Consider the following 15,601-nt stretch of genomic DNA (forward strand, 5'->3'; position numbering starts at 1 on the left):
TTGTACTGCTTACACATTAATCATTATGAACCTCCACATGAAAAATGCACTATTACTGATTAATAAATGGCGTTTTTGCCTATTTATTGTTAGTGTCTTCATGTTGTATACGAGGTTATTATTATTATTATTATTATTATTATTATTATTATTATTATTATTACTCTCTGGGCGCCTCCAGATGTATTTTAGGAGCACCAAACTGGTTACCTTTTGGTGACTAATTGAAAGGGACCAGAGCAGAGGCTAAAATGAATACTTTATTGATATCTTTTTTTATTTTAACAATAAGTACTGTAGGGTCATGCTTGAAAGGTATAATTCCTTGCATTGCCCTTTTCAGTTTTTCTTCTGTCCCTGCCAGTCTAATTTATACTTATTGTTGAGGTTGACAGTCAACAAATGACGACTTCAGTGCCTTAAATAAACTGAGTGTGTATGAAAGTAAATGGTCTGTAAACACAACTCACTACCTAATCAGGTGAATACCTGTGACGTATAACACACTTTCATACACACTCAGTTTATTTAAGGCACTGAAGAAGGTCATTTGTTGACTGAAAATTTTGCCCATTAAATATAGTGTTTTAACATCTTCATCAGTATCGTTGTACAATCCTTTAGACTATATAATTATTTTCTACTTTTTTCTGGTTTGCAAAAATTAATCATGGCCGCCACCATAGATACGATATAAACAAATTGCGATTGCGTATCAGGTTAATCTTTTTTTCGCTGTTTTGTTTTGTTTTCACTTTTTTTAGCTGAATGAAATAAAAGATTTTATGTAAACCAAATAATGATTTTGTTTGTATTTTTTTCACAGTCATATATATGGCAAATCCCAATCTCATTCAGATTTGATTCATTATCAGTTTGCAGACGACTTCCCCTGTCATTTCAGTCATGTCGGACTCGGAGCCAGAGTATCCGTCACAATTTAACATAAACTGGTCCCTACTTAAAGAAATTGAAGCATTACAATATGATAAAACTCTTGAAGAGACAAATGAACAGGGAACTGTATGCTCTTGGATTTATTACTGCCTAAATCCCAAGATAATGAATCAGAGGAACACTACATTATAGATCTGCTCATACAACTGCCTCCTCTTCCTCAAAAATCTCAAATATTTCAAATCCCAAGGAAATTAGTGCACAAATTTCAACCCTAAAATCTACTGCCATATACCAAACAGAAACAAGTCAGCTTCCACCTTCAAATTCAAAATCTTAATGTTCTTAAAATCGACTTGAAACATTTAAAATATTTGTATTTATTGTTCATTTTACTTATTTGTCTCTTGGAATTAAATAAATTTTGATACATTGCTTATTTTCTTCAAACAGCTTTGACGGATTATATGGTGCGGATTAAATTCCAATGTTTACTGAGTCATGCGCCATGCATATTAATTTTTTTCTTCTGGTTTAACGATCGGGGCTCCTCAGGGGATATGCATTTTAAAATTTTATTTTAAAAATGTACACACACACAAAACTATTAATATAACAGGTTAAAAACAATAGAGGTACATTGTCGAAAATTATTGAAGATATGTGATGAGGCAACGGAATGGGTAGGAAATGCGAGGCTCCGCAAATAATCTTACACAAATGCATTTTTGAAGCACAAAACACTTTACTTTTTGAAAATATTTTAAAAAAAAACAAAAAAGTTAGAGTCATTTGAAAAACGTTTTTGTAACCCAGAAAAGCACATTTTTCTTTCAAACACCTCACAACATGCCCCATTTAGTCAGAATTGTTTATAGCACTCCCTTATATAATCATTGCCTACCAAAATTTACTGCTGACCATCAAGTTGAAATTCCATCACTTCAAACCCTGAAATGTAAGGTAAAAAAATAATAATTGCAATGTTTAGAGAAATTTAAATGCAAAATTGAGTTATCTCCCCTGGCAAAATTGAGTTAAATGCAAATTTAACGGTATTTCAAGCTGTGAAAACTATCATTTTCTTGTTTCCTTTAATTGAAATTGAAAGAAAAGACACTTTTTTGGTTTTTGATCCTTCAGGACATACCTGGGTCATTCGGAGAAAATTCATGTATTTCATAAGTATTAAGATGAATTACGGCTATGACCTTATATTTTGAAAATATTAGAGTAATTCTGAAAACATAGACGTCTTTTAAATGTTTTGTCTAGTAGTCAATTTTACTATTTGTGAAGCTTCAATGGATTACGATGTAGTCTTTTGCTTGGATGAAAGTTATTCAAGTGTCAGTATGATGAATTTTTAAACATGTACATTTAAGAATTATCACTTAATATGAGGAAGGCCTTACATGTAAGTGCAAGCAAAGTCCAAAGCTAAAATATCAGGTTCCCTTTTCAACAAATTATCCTACATGCCATTTATCATTTTGCCAAGTTTTTCATCTGTAATAAGTCGGAGACGGCATAGGGCATTCCAAATATTTGTATTTTTGGGGGTTTTTATCAAGATCCTTCCAGCTGGAAGTAGTTTTTTGAAAAATGACATAGACGTCTTTTAAACATTTTGTCTATCCTGCATTTTTACTATTTCTGCATCTTTAATGTACCTAGATAGATGTAGTGTTTTGCTTTGACGAAAGTTTCTTAACTGTTAGTATGATGATCCACGAGTTCATGATGACGACCATAAAACTTCTGTAGTGATGATTTCAATCTTGTAGCAACATAACTCTGTTCTAGAAGCCTAATTGTAAGGAGTCTAGCGCCATACAAAAAGTGTGCGTAGGTATGGCAAACTCTGGCATAACGTATCAGTTCTGATATGAAAACTCCATACGCAGGTGCTGAAGGGATGTTGCCACAGATGAAAGGAAGCTTGACAATTCTGAATGAAAAGTCATCAAGTTTGTCATAAAATTTGGTCAATAGTTTCCTTTACCATCGATCTCTAAGTGATATGAGAAAATGTTCTTTCATATGTGCATCGTCATAGTGAAAAATGTCAGTGTTAAAAATGTTTTTCAGAAATTTCAGCATCATTCAGTTGTATCTTCAGCTTTTGATTTCAATATTTATATTTACATTGTTTGTAAATTCAAAAAAAACTTCATTAGACTATAATTAGGGTGTTTAATACTATAAAATTATGTTCTGATAATTTCTGAATGTATTTTTTTTTTTCCAACAACAGAGAAATGTCCTGGACTTTATTGTGGAAGAAGGATACAGGACAATGGATCAATAAGTGAATGTGGTGTATGTTTCTTTATATATTTATTAACTATTTCAATACTTTAAATTAAGAAATTTTCACATGCATTTATTGTTGTGTTTTGTTTAAGTAACCCAGTAAAAAATGTTTGGTTTTCTTTTCACCAATCTCCATTTAGATTTATAGACAAAAGTAATTCATGAAAATTCAGTGTTAACTGTAAATGTTTACTGAATTGAATTGAAATGAAACCCCTGACAGAATCTTGAGCTCCTGTCAATCTGCTGGCATTTGCATTCAATGAATATCTCGAGTCTTTATAAAAAACTTCATCTTCAAAAAGCTTCTCACTTGAATAAACTAAATGGGCTGTAACTAAATTACATCACCGGCATTATTAGTGTTTCTACTTAGAAAATATGTCAATGATGGCCACCATATCTACATTTGTATTTATAGAACACAGAGTTAAAGTACTTCCTATAAAACATCAACTTTCTTTGGGTGATTGTTACATGGTTTTGATCAAAAACTGATTTCATGGTGATTAATTTTCATGTCTTTACCATTTAGGAAATATTATTAATATGATTATTCAATTTTCTTTGGGTTTTTAATTTCATTGATGATTTTATCTACAAAATAAAGAAATTATAATAAACAACAAACATTTCTGCTTTTACAGTATTTTAAGGTACATGTATATCTAAAAAAAACCTTGAAATGTAGAAAAAAATGAAAAAGACTTTCCTTCTACAGAGCTCTTCATAAGTCTCCATATGTGCAAGTTGTAGGACCACTTCTTATCGGAGTTATTTCACTTCAAAGGCGAAAATAATGTTTTTTGCCGTTTTTAGCCAACTTCTTGGAAACACTTCAAACAGTAATACATGTAGGTAGAAAGAAACTTTGTATTGATAAAATGATCCTTTTGTTGACCCTACAATAGTTTCTTTTTGGTCGAAATTGCACAACAACTCCTTATTAGAGATATTGTCTTTTGAAGATGAAAAATTATGTATTCCAGTGCTTGTGTTTATTTTGAAAATCATAATCGATAGAAAGAAACTTTCATAGATGAAATGATCCCTTTAATAAGGCCTACAAAAGATTCAACTGAGTTGTAATAAGAATTACTCCTATTTGGAGTTACCGGTACTGCTTTGGAAAGGTTTTATCTGATATTTTAAAAATTTAGTAGGTAGGAAAAAGCTTTCAGTTTCTGGAATGTTATTTTATATGACTGCAGAAAGTATTCTGTTGTATTATGGTATAAACATTTCTGGAAAATTCCAAATTCATAATAATTTTATTGAATTTGGTAAGTGTTACTGAGTTCCAAAACTAACCAAAATATTTAACACTACATTTTTTAGTTTATATTTTATTTTTCCAAAGAGTTGCGTGCAAACATCAGTTTTTTGAAGTATTTAAAATTTGAAAGTGATACAAAAAAGTTATGTACAGTTACCAGATTACTTGACTTTGAAATGTATAAATTTCTATAGAATTTTCATAGGTACTTACATTTAAATTCTTTTTTTTTTATTCCTTAGATAGAATTTTGTTTCTGCAGGTAGAATTTTAGAAAACCATCTGCTCTTTCCATTGAAAGTTGTTAGAGAATGCCAAATTTTATCCAGAAATGCCAAGAATTGAAATAGCTCAAAGTTACCAAATTCATTAACAGTTACCAAATTTAATAACATTAACCAATGGGGAGCTTTCCAGAACTGTTACTGTAATCATCATTAATATGTGTCATTATTCAGTGTGCAGATAATAACTTGAGTATAAATGTATACATGTAGATGCAAAACATTAATTATTCCTGATATCAAATGTTCATTGGGTGAAGAAATGAGTTCAAAAAGTGATTCAGAGGCTATAGTTTTGTCTTGTTACATGGTTTGTATTTCCACAAACTTTATTTGATTTTGATCCTTATGTCACCATGTCTGGAACTTTCCTACTATTTCTTAACTCTACATGGAAAAATAATCCAAACAACATTTGTAAATTTGTGTGAAGTTGGATACTGTTTAACTATTGCTTTCAGTTTGTACTTCAGAAATCAGTAGTAAAGATTGACATTCACATTTTTCATATTAGGGAAAAAACAGTTCTAAATAATATGGGAAATACAAATGTATGTTTAAAGTTTCATTTTACATCATGTAATCTTTGAAACTTTATTCATGCTATAATTTTCACTAGAATAAAAAAAACCGCTAACAGCACTTTGATTTTCATAAAGCTAATTACGAATTTAGAACAAAAAAAGTTAGTATGTTTTAAATAGAAAGACCTTATGGAAGAAGAAGCAATAAGCTCTAGCAGATATGCAGGTAACAACAATATTTGAATGTCGTTTCCTTCTGTGGTGGCTACATTTGCTTTCAAATTTGTTCACATTTCTCAAAGATACACTGCCTGAGATAAAGGATGGTTACGTGACATGAACTCCATTTTATCCTTATCTACCACAATAGGCATGTAGTCGCGGCCAACAGCCAGACAATGATACCATCTGTAGACCATGTGATGGAGTGCCATCTTTCTATGATTGGATGTTCCTCGGCTTTATGGCACTGTTGTCCCTACTTCTTCATTGGTTTTTTATTGACTTCACTAACAAAAGGAAAACGTAAGTGATGAAACTTGTTTGCAACATAAAAACCTTACATGCTTATACAAATGTTTCAAAATGATAAGGGCTTAGTTTTACGATTGTTTGTCCTTTTGTCACTCTGAAAGAAACAGTTGTCCAAATTTGTTTTATTAACACTTTCTTATACATGTATTGAAATAGTTTTTATGTATATGTAGGTTGAAATTTCTTGCATTGTGTTGTAAATCAAGTTTTCATTTTGTTTTTTCTCTACTGATATTTAAAGAACTGTTTGCCTTAGCCTGAGTAAATTTCTAGAAAAATCAATTTCAGGATTTTTTATGGTCATATAATGGACATATTATATAAGGGTCTTGTACACAGAAAAATACATTAGATTTAAAAAAAAAAAACTGCTCTACTTTTACAAGTGTTATTAGATATGCAGCCAAAGTAAGTATTGTGGTCAAATCTTCATTTTAATAATGTAAGCTATATTGGAGTTATTGCTCTTTTTTGACGTTTTTCCCCATAATCTTCTCCTCTGAAACTACTTGACCATTCAGAATCAAACTTGGTATTAATGTTCTTTAGGGTGTTCTGCATAGAACTTATGTGGGAATCTTTGATCTGTTGAAAAACATGGCGGCTCTAACTAAAAATTAAACATAGGGGTCCTATTTAAGTCTCCTTTGAGTCAAAGTTGTTTGACAACTCCTTGTTAGAGTAATTGCCCTTGAATGGCAAAAAATTAACCAGGTGAGCGATTCAGGGTCTTGTTCTGTTTTCTAGACAATAATGATTTATAGCATATGAACTCCGTACAAGAAAAGTTGGGCTTGGATTGATTTTGTGGGTTATGATCTTAACCATTTGGGAATAATGTGCAAAAAATTGAGCTAAAAATTTGAGTGAAACGTATGCATCATTATGAAATTGTACTACAGTGTTCCATAACTGGAACATAGCAGGGATTGTAATTGAATACTAGGTTTCCTTTACTATATACTAACATTGACTTTGCTTCTGACTCAATGTAAGGGATTTACTTCTTTTTATCAGCTACACCATCTTTACCACTGAGTGAAGTTCACTGAAACTTTTAGGGAATCATAATCGTAACATCACCATCACTATCAATTTACCATAGAATTTGGCAAAAAAATATTATGTCTGTTTCCTGCTACCCTACCTTATGGCCATTTTGGCTCAAGCACTGTTAAAGTATAGATTGTTTTTCAATTAACTCGATAAAAAGTGTTCTTGAAAAATAAAAAAATATTTTCAATACCTTCACACACTTTCTTCCAAGACATTTCATTATCTGTTAAAATTATGTACTGACAGTCTATCAGTTCATGAAAATACTGCTTTATGCAATCCATTTAATATTCTGTCTGTGAAGGAAAGAAGACAATAAAGAAAGTTTTTAGACAGAGCGGTCAATAGAAAATGTACCTAAAAATTGTATTTAAACATGTGAAATCAACTTATAGTAAATATGCAATAATGACATAGTCAGGTATCTCATTGAATTTATTGGTAGGTTATTTCAGTTCATCATTTTAGTATACAATTTCCGTATATAGTAGAACTCTAGACCTGTTATACATTTACAACAAACTGCTTCCATGTTTTTTACTGACTGTTAAATATCAGTTCTAGATATATTGACACTTATGAATATTTTTTTATTCTGTTTCAGAAAAATTTTTGTTTTACACTTGTCAGCTTTAATAGAGAGTTTATTGTCTGCAGTTATTACTGTACTGTTAGTGGAGCCAATTGGATCATTCAGAATTCGATCCTGTCAAGTGAAGAGGTTATCTGACTGGTACTCCATGCTATATAACCCTAGTCCTAATTATACAACAACACTACACTGTACTCAGGAAATTGTCTATCCATTGTATGTATTATATTGTCCATTTTTTTGTATGTATAAGTGGTGCATTGCATTTCTGATACTTCCTCTTTTTAAAGCTAGTAAGTTTTTGATTTGACAGTTGTTTGAATAAGGATTACTTGCCTAGATTCGCAAGAAACTTTATTGTGCTAGATCACTATATGAACATGTTCAAATTTTCAGGAACATCAGTTTCACCAAGTTTTGTGAAAAGATATGGCTATCATAGCTCCTCCTAAATTACTCACTGGTTTCTGATTCCTGGATTCTCATGAAGCTTTATTTGAACAATGCTTGCAGGGATAAAAATTAGCAGTCACTCAGTAGCCCAGGGCTACTAGATTTTGAGCTGGGCTACCAAATTTTTGGGTAAAATTTAGTTGAACATATAGAAAATATTAAACAAAAATTTGGTCTGGGCTACTAGCTTGTATTTTCCTAATTTTTACCCCTGGCTTGTAGTCTCCTATTTTACCCAGCAAGTTGCCTTGTGCCTAAAAAACATGTGCTGCCGTGGAGGTAATAGCCCATTTAATGACAATTTAAATCACCCCGACATACAAACACACACAGAATTTATGGGATATATATGAATCACTGTGCCTGTCTTTCTGTCAGTCTGTCCACACATCTGATAAGTGAAACTCAATTTCATCTGTGGCAACATGCCTGCAGTACCTGTGTATGGAGTGTTCACATTACAACTCATACAATATGCCAGAGCTTGCCATAACTATATAGACTTTTTGTACTGCTGAAGAATGTACAAGTAGGCTTCTGGAACAGGGTTATGTTGCTATAAGATTGATGTCATCTCTACAGAAGTTTTATGGTCCTCATCATGAACTTGTGGATTATTATGGTGTATCCATCTGCACCATGAGAACCAATTTGTTCGACATGTCATAGTTTTCTTTTCCACTTTTATAGCAAATCAGCGGGTGTTTCTAGAAAAACAGAGCACATATACCCTACCAGTGCACCTGGTCCATGCTCCCAGTTTTTAGCGGAGTCCAAGTTTACTTGTGTTTCTTCGTTTATATTTTATTTGTTGTGTGTGTCTATTTTCCCTGTCTGGTCTTTGTTCCTGGATTAGTTCTTTTGATTTCCACTAGAATCTTGGTTCCCTTGATTACTCTTTCATTAACCACTCACCTAAATTTAATGATATTTTATAGAAAGGTAAGTACCACATGGCACAAAGGAAGATAAGTAATGGCAAGTCACTGCACTTGGAGTTAATACAAATTAAGGTTTAAATGTAATGCAAGTCCACTCAATGCAGAGGATTTGTTTGTGATCTTGCTATAACAGTTTTTTAATTTTTTTTTAGTTTAAGTGGTATTTTTTGTTTTTTTTTAATGTTTTTGTTTTTTTTTGTTGTTGATATTTTTCTACTTGTGGCATACAATATCCAACCATAATTTATACAATTGTATCTTTTATGCTTAATTATCTTTCTCTATCTTTCCAGCAGTTGTAATTTCAAGAATATTCAATTTTTCCAAATTATTCACTTTTACTACAATTTATATTAAGGCCACTTATACTGCTGATTCCTTTAATATAAATTAGTGATGATTTTCTGTAGCATGAGACCTGTTTGGTTCTACAAGGACCCATATTCATTCTGTGTTAAAAACCTGTGGTGTCACTATTTAATGACAAAAAAAAGATTGACATGAATCAAGCTTTAATTTAGTGTCCATACTGATCCTAATTGTTCAGCCTTTGAATTTTGTAGTTGTATGAAGCTGTTTTATTGTTTTTTTAACACTAAACATGTATTGATATTATACATTAATTTGTTAACATTTGCAAGTTTGCCATTTTTAGCTCACGAGGCCAAAGGCCATGTGAGCTATTGCCATCACTTGGCGTCCTTTGTCGTCGTCGTTTGTTAACAATTTTTCAAAAATCTTTTTCTCTGAAACTGTTAAGCAGAATTATATGAAACTTTGCACAGATGTTCCTAAGAGTATCTTGCACAAAAGTTGTGTTTAGATTTTTGATCCGTCCAAAAATATGGCCACAGATACTAAAAATAGAACACAGGGGTCAGTCAGTAGTTTTTTCACATATATCTCCAAAATCGTTAGGGTTAGCCAAATTCTGACATGAGAAAAGTGTTTAGCATGATGAGATCTATCTGTGGATATATTTTTACTTTAATCTGTCAAGCCATGTTGGAGTTATTGCCCTTTTTCGACATTTTTTTGCTATTTTTAATGTTATTTCTTTCAAAAATCTTCTCCTTTGACACTACTTGACCAATTACAACCAAACTAGGTAGGAATGTTCCTTGGGGTATCCTGCATAGAACTGATGTGGGGATTTTGTACGTCAAAAACCATGGCTGCTGTTACTAAAAATAGAACAGAGGGGTCAAACAATAGTTTTTTGCACATTATATCTCCAAAACTGTTTGGTTTAGCCAAATTCTTTCAATTGCTGAAATGATCCTTATTATAAGGCCTACAAAAGTCAGCAGGGATCAAAGTAGTCAGACAACTGCTTGTGAGAGTAATTGTTCTTGAAAGATGAAAAATGACCTTGAGTCAAAATACTAAACAACTTCTTGTAAAATTAATTGCCATTGAAAGACAGAATTTAACCAGGTGAGCAATTCAGGCTCCTGGGAGCCTCTTACTTCTGAATTTATATTTTGTTGCAGGTACACTATATGTATGATATACTATGCTTTCTCCTTGTTGTTAATGATGCTGGTGAGACCTTTGATATCTTATAAATGTGTGGAGACCAAAGGGACTAAATCTATATATGCTGCCTTGTATTTCCATCCAATACTTATAGTATTACAGGCTATGTTTGGGGGTTTATTATGTAAGTATCTGTCTGTCTGTCTTACTGAAAGGGTTTTATCATGTTTATATTCCCTATGCCATTCAATATTTGGCATGATAGAACTCCAGTAATATTGCATTTTCATTAACTTTCAGAACAAATATTGCAAGGAATGATTTCAATGTAAAAAATATAGATTATGTTGATCGAAATACCTATACATCCAGTAGGGTTTAATTCAATCTTCAAACAAATATGAAATGAAAACACATCAAAAAAGATAATTTGATAAGATTGTACTGTTGAAGGTTTGGCGTCATCTGTCATATTCAATTATTGAGCATGTTATTTTTGTTATTTTCAGATTATGCCTTCCCTTATATCTTGTTGGTGATATCTTTAATAACCAGTGCTGCACATCTGTCTTGTTCTGATACACAGGTATTAACACTACTATGGAGGTTTTTATGGTCTTGACTTTCCACACGAATCTCATACAACAGCCCTTTATGGGGATTCTATAAGTAGTTGGAGGTACCGGAGCCTAGCCTTTGGGATACCTGACGGAAGACTCAGTCAGAGTATGTCATACTAGCAGCTGGGCTGCTCTGTTGAGATTTTTGCCTATTCCCAGTCTCCATGTGGGTCTAAGAGCATTTCCCCACTATAATTATTTGGGAATATGTCAGTATGTAGAGTGAGGTAGTAGCACACTCACTGTAGTATTCTAATACTGAAGTAATAAGCCAGCACTCCACAGTTTAGTTTAGTTTTGCACTTTTGGCTAGGGATGAAAAAATGACATAAATGAAAACTAGTGGTTACTATAGTGATTAAAAATGAAGAATCTATTGTTGATAAAACATTTTCTGAAAAAAAAGGGACTTTTAAAAGTATTTTGCAATGTTTTATATATTTTCAATGTTGAAGGTGCTTTTTTTCAATGACAATTTGACTTTATTGTGAAAGTGAAAGTAAGTCAATTTTTCACCATGCTAAATTTAATATGTGGATTACAAAGTGAAATAGCTCAAAATCTAACTGGCGATGCCCACATGAGGAAGGGGTTTTCGAAGGAAAAAGTTTGAACAGTTTCAGGGGATGAAATAAAAATTTCAGATATTTTGCGGGAAATTTGATATTTTTAAACCTGATTTTATGAACTTTTTTGCAAATTTTCGCATGTTTTTGCATGGTTTCTATGGTAACCATATATGCTGTAGGTAATTTTTTTCCAGAAAATTTTTACTGCATCCTGAAGGCTTTGGCTTGAGCTATTTCTAGATATATAGATTTACAGATGCTTGACAATTTATACAGTGATAAATGTTACAAAGCATCAGATTACAAGACCAAAATTAGGCAGTTCTACAATACTGTGGAGTGCTGGCGTTTAACACACTGTAGTATTCTAATACACAGGTAATAACACACTGTAGTATTCTGATACACAATCAATAATACACTGTTGTATTCTGATATACAGGTAATAGCACACTGTAATATTCAGTATCCCAATTCCTTAGATTTAGGATTTTCTTATTCATTTTGTGGTAAAGTCCTTAAGACCAACTGATTTCAAAATACATTTTGAGGTGTGTGGGCTTTGCTGATGTCAATCAAACATTTCCCTTCCCTTGATAAAACATTAAATTCATATTGAAAATATATTATGAATTAATTGTATAACTTCAGGTAAAAAAACTGACATTGTTTTTCAAGCATACAACCTTTATGAAAACTTTCACATTGGTATTTAAATTATGTTGAAGATTTTAATGGTTATCAATGATTACAATGTTTTGATGTTACAGTGTAACCATAACCTTTGGTAATTTACATATAACCAGGATATTTCTGTCTTTAAACTTATGTAATATATGTTAGAACTTGTATTTCAACAATAGAATAGACCTATCAGATTTGTTTGCTTAATGGTACAAGTGAGGATTTACACATGGCTAAAAATGGTTGATTAATGATAAATATTGCACCAGTGAATTATTTCTTTTCACAAATTGTATGATAACAAATGTAGCCATTTTCCCCATAGATTTCAATTTTTTTTATACAACCACAAACAATGTAACAGTTGTATAAAAGTTTGTTACTGTCGTCATCCATGTTGTGGTCTGTGTTGGCATTCTCATCTTTAACACTTGGTTTTCATGCAAAAAGCAGTTGAACAGTCTTTATAAAAATTTTCCAGAGTTCCAAACTACAAAAGGAAAGTTGTTGTGGATTTTGGTTTTATGACCCAATCATCCTTGAATTAGGAGCCAAAAACAAGCATTTCATCAAATTTAACTACATACTCCAGTAACATTATATTGTTCCACAATATTTTATATCACAATGGTTAGACTATGGTCAGTTTTGTGTTTAAGACTTCCATTAAGGAATGGGGGCAAAAAAAAACCAGAAACACATGTTTTTCTGATGTCCTGACAATAACTCAATTATAAATGAATAGTTCTCTTAAATTAGATCACAAGGTGCCATACCACAAAAGGAAAGCTGGGATTGATTTTGGTGGTTATGACTCAAATTGTTTAGGACTGAGGAGCCTAAAAGGAGCCAGAAACACTTTTTCCTGGTATCAAAACAAAAACTTGACTATAAGAAATGGATCTCCATGGATTTGTGCCACAAAATGCCATATCAGCATAATAAGGCTGTGATTAATTTTAGGTGTTGTGACGTAAAACCAATTAGGAATTAGGGGCTAAAATGGGGCCAGAAACAATTTTCGTGATGTCTGGATGATAACTTGAATAAAAGGTAATAGATCTCTCTGAAATGGTACTACAAGGTGACATACTCCCAAAGGAAGGTTGGAATTGATTTTGGAGTTTGTGTGATTCAAACCATTACAGAACAGTTGTCCTAAGGGCAAAATTTGATTCTGATCAAATTCTTATTTAGTGTCAAATTTCTAATGGCTATCAAAATTCAAAGCTGTATCAAACTTGAATGCTGTGTCAATACTTGCCCCGACTGTTCAGGGTTTAACATCTACAATCTTATCAAGCTGCACTCTGTCAAGCATTTTATTTTTTCATAGTTCACTTTTGATCTTTTTTCTTCTGATTACAGAATGTAAAAGAATTGTTTAAAGAGAACTTCTGTGATGCGAGGAACCTGATAATTTTAATTGGACATTGGATACTCCATGCATATGCAATTGTCTCAATGACACAACTGACAGATATGACTGTTCATCTTTCATTGTTAGCATTAGTTCCCCTTCCTGTCATGTTTTATATATGTACGGTTAAATTTACTGATCCAGACTATGTGGAAAGAGTTTCACGTGTAGATATAACACCTAGATATTCAGCTGAACCAAGAGGAACAAATCTTCAGTTTTGGAGTTCATGAAATCAAGTCTGAAAAATTATGCCACTGTGTTGATGTTCAGAGTGAAATATCTCCAGAAAAAGACTCAGCCATGACATTCTTGTTTGAGCAAGCAGATGAAGAAAAAAAAACTTTACACACCATGTTCATATATGAACAATTTGATATTCTTGTCAAGGAGTGATTAGATATGAACAAAAATTTTCACCAGAAGAAGAAACAAATGATTTGTTGCCCATTAATAATTTTGATCTAATATCTAGTTTATAGTTTAAGGGTTTTATATTCTGAATTTACATTAAGTTCATAAAAGGGATGAGTAAATGAGCTTTATAGTAGAAGTAGATCCAGAATTATTGTATTAATGGTATATATATTTGACTGTAGACTTTTTTAGTGAAATTGGCTAGAATACAATATTAGACACTAAAATGCACAACTTCTCTTTGACTACCAACTGTAGGATGGAGATGACTTTACCTCGCATCTAAACACTATTCATTTTAGGATTGTTATATGGTCAATTATCACATTCATTCCTTTTCATAAATATATGCTTTTAACAAATATTCATAACAGGTGTTTCAAGTTGGCAGATGGTGTCCACACCTGCTCCGGATGTCCAGATTTGATGGCTGCTGTCATATCAAGCTGTTCCTGTGTAGCATTAAAGACATAAATTACATGTTAAATGTTGTCTATTAAACCTTCGTCTTGAAAGTTAGCTACAGTACTTATAATATAAAAATCTTATATGGAAGATGGTAACATTGGGAAAGTTCATCTGAATTGAGTTTCGGTACATACACTTATTCTAGTTGGTCAAAAAGCACACCTATCAGGGGCAGATCCAGACACTTTGAAAAGGAGGTGTGTGCCATGTTCCTCAGAAAAAGGGGGTCACTATGACATTATTTACCATTTTTGTCAATTTTACACGTGAAAATAAATTTTCCAATAAAAGGATGGGTGCCAACCCCCTGGACTTTCCCCCCCCCTCCCAGGATCTGCCACTGCCTATGTTCTTAATAAAGCTTCAAGAAATCAGTAGAAAATCAGTAGAAAACTTAAAATTATATACACCATATATCATCATTAGATAGCCTAAAATGATTGAAAGGAAAATTAGCATAGACACCAAATTAAGCAGAATGTCTTAGAATTAAAAATTCAGTAAGTAAGAGCAGAATTTAGAATTTTTAACTATTAAAATATGATTTATTACAAATGTCCACATTTTAAAATATATATTTATTTGAAAAATAATATGATGTTTAATTGTAGTTTGATTTTTATATTGTTGAAATAAAACTGAATATTTGTATACTTTTATTCATTTATTATTTATTGTTCCATTAAACAAATTTTATGATTGGAGCTTTATATGTCAACAGATTATAAAACTCAGGGGTGTATCCAGACACTTTGAAAAGGAGGGGAGATAGCTGGGGTTCTCAAAGAAAGGGGTACTAAAGCATTATTTCCATTTTTTGTCATTTCAAAATGAAAAATCTTCCAATAGAAAGGGGGTGCCACCCACCTGCACCCCCTTCTGGATCCGCCACTGTTAAACTGGTTATAATATGAAGTGTGACCATTTGAAGCTTGTTTCATTCTGACTGTTGGCACACACACATACTACGGTAATTTAGATAATAAACATCTGTCACAATGTTTAAATAGTTAATTTTCTGTTACCTAATTGTTAAGGTATAAAAAAGTGGAAAAAAAACTATGAAAAGTA

The 15,601-nt window shown here is 32.1% G+C and overlaps 1 protein-coding gene across 1 annotated transcript; it reads left to right on the forward strand.

Moving 5' to 3' along the window:
- Positions 1-210: 210 nt before the first annotated feature.
- Positions 211-15,181, forward strand: LOC148623695 (JNK1/MAPK8-associated membrane protein-like). The gene is made up of 7 exons (XM_088565730.1): positions 211-315; positions 3,155-3,219; positions 5,668-5,822; positions 7,492-7,695; positions 10,367-10,536; positions 10,862-10,938; positions 13,594-15,181. Exons 1-7 carry the CDS (start codon positions 252-254, stop codon positions 13,876-13,878), a joined length of 1,020 nt encoding a protein of 339 aa, XP_088421856.1. The 5' UTR covers positions 211-251; the 3' UTR covers positions 13,879-15,181.
- The last annotated feature ends 420 nt before the right edge of the window (positions 15,182-15,601 follow it).

Source organism: Perna viridis, chromosome 2 (genome assembly GCF_037379345.1).
Source record: "Perna viridis isolate PV_CMFRI_1.1 ecotype Kerala chromosome 2, ASM3737934v1, whole genome shotgun sequence".
NCBI lineage: Eukaryota > Metazoa > Mollusca > Bivalvia > Mytilida > Mytilidae > Perna > Perna viridis.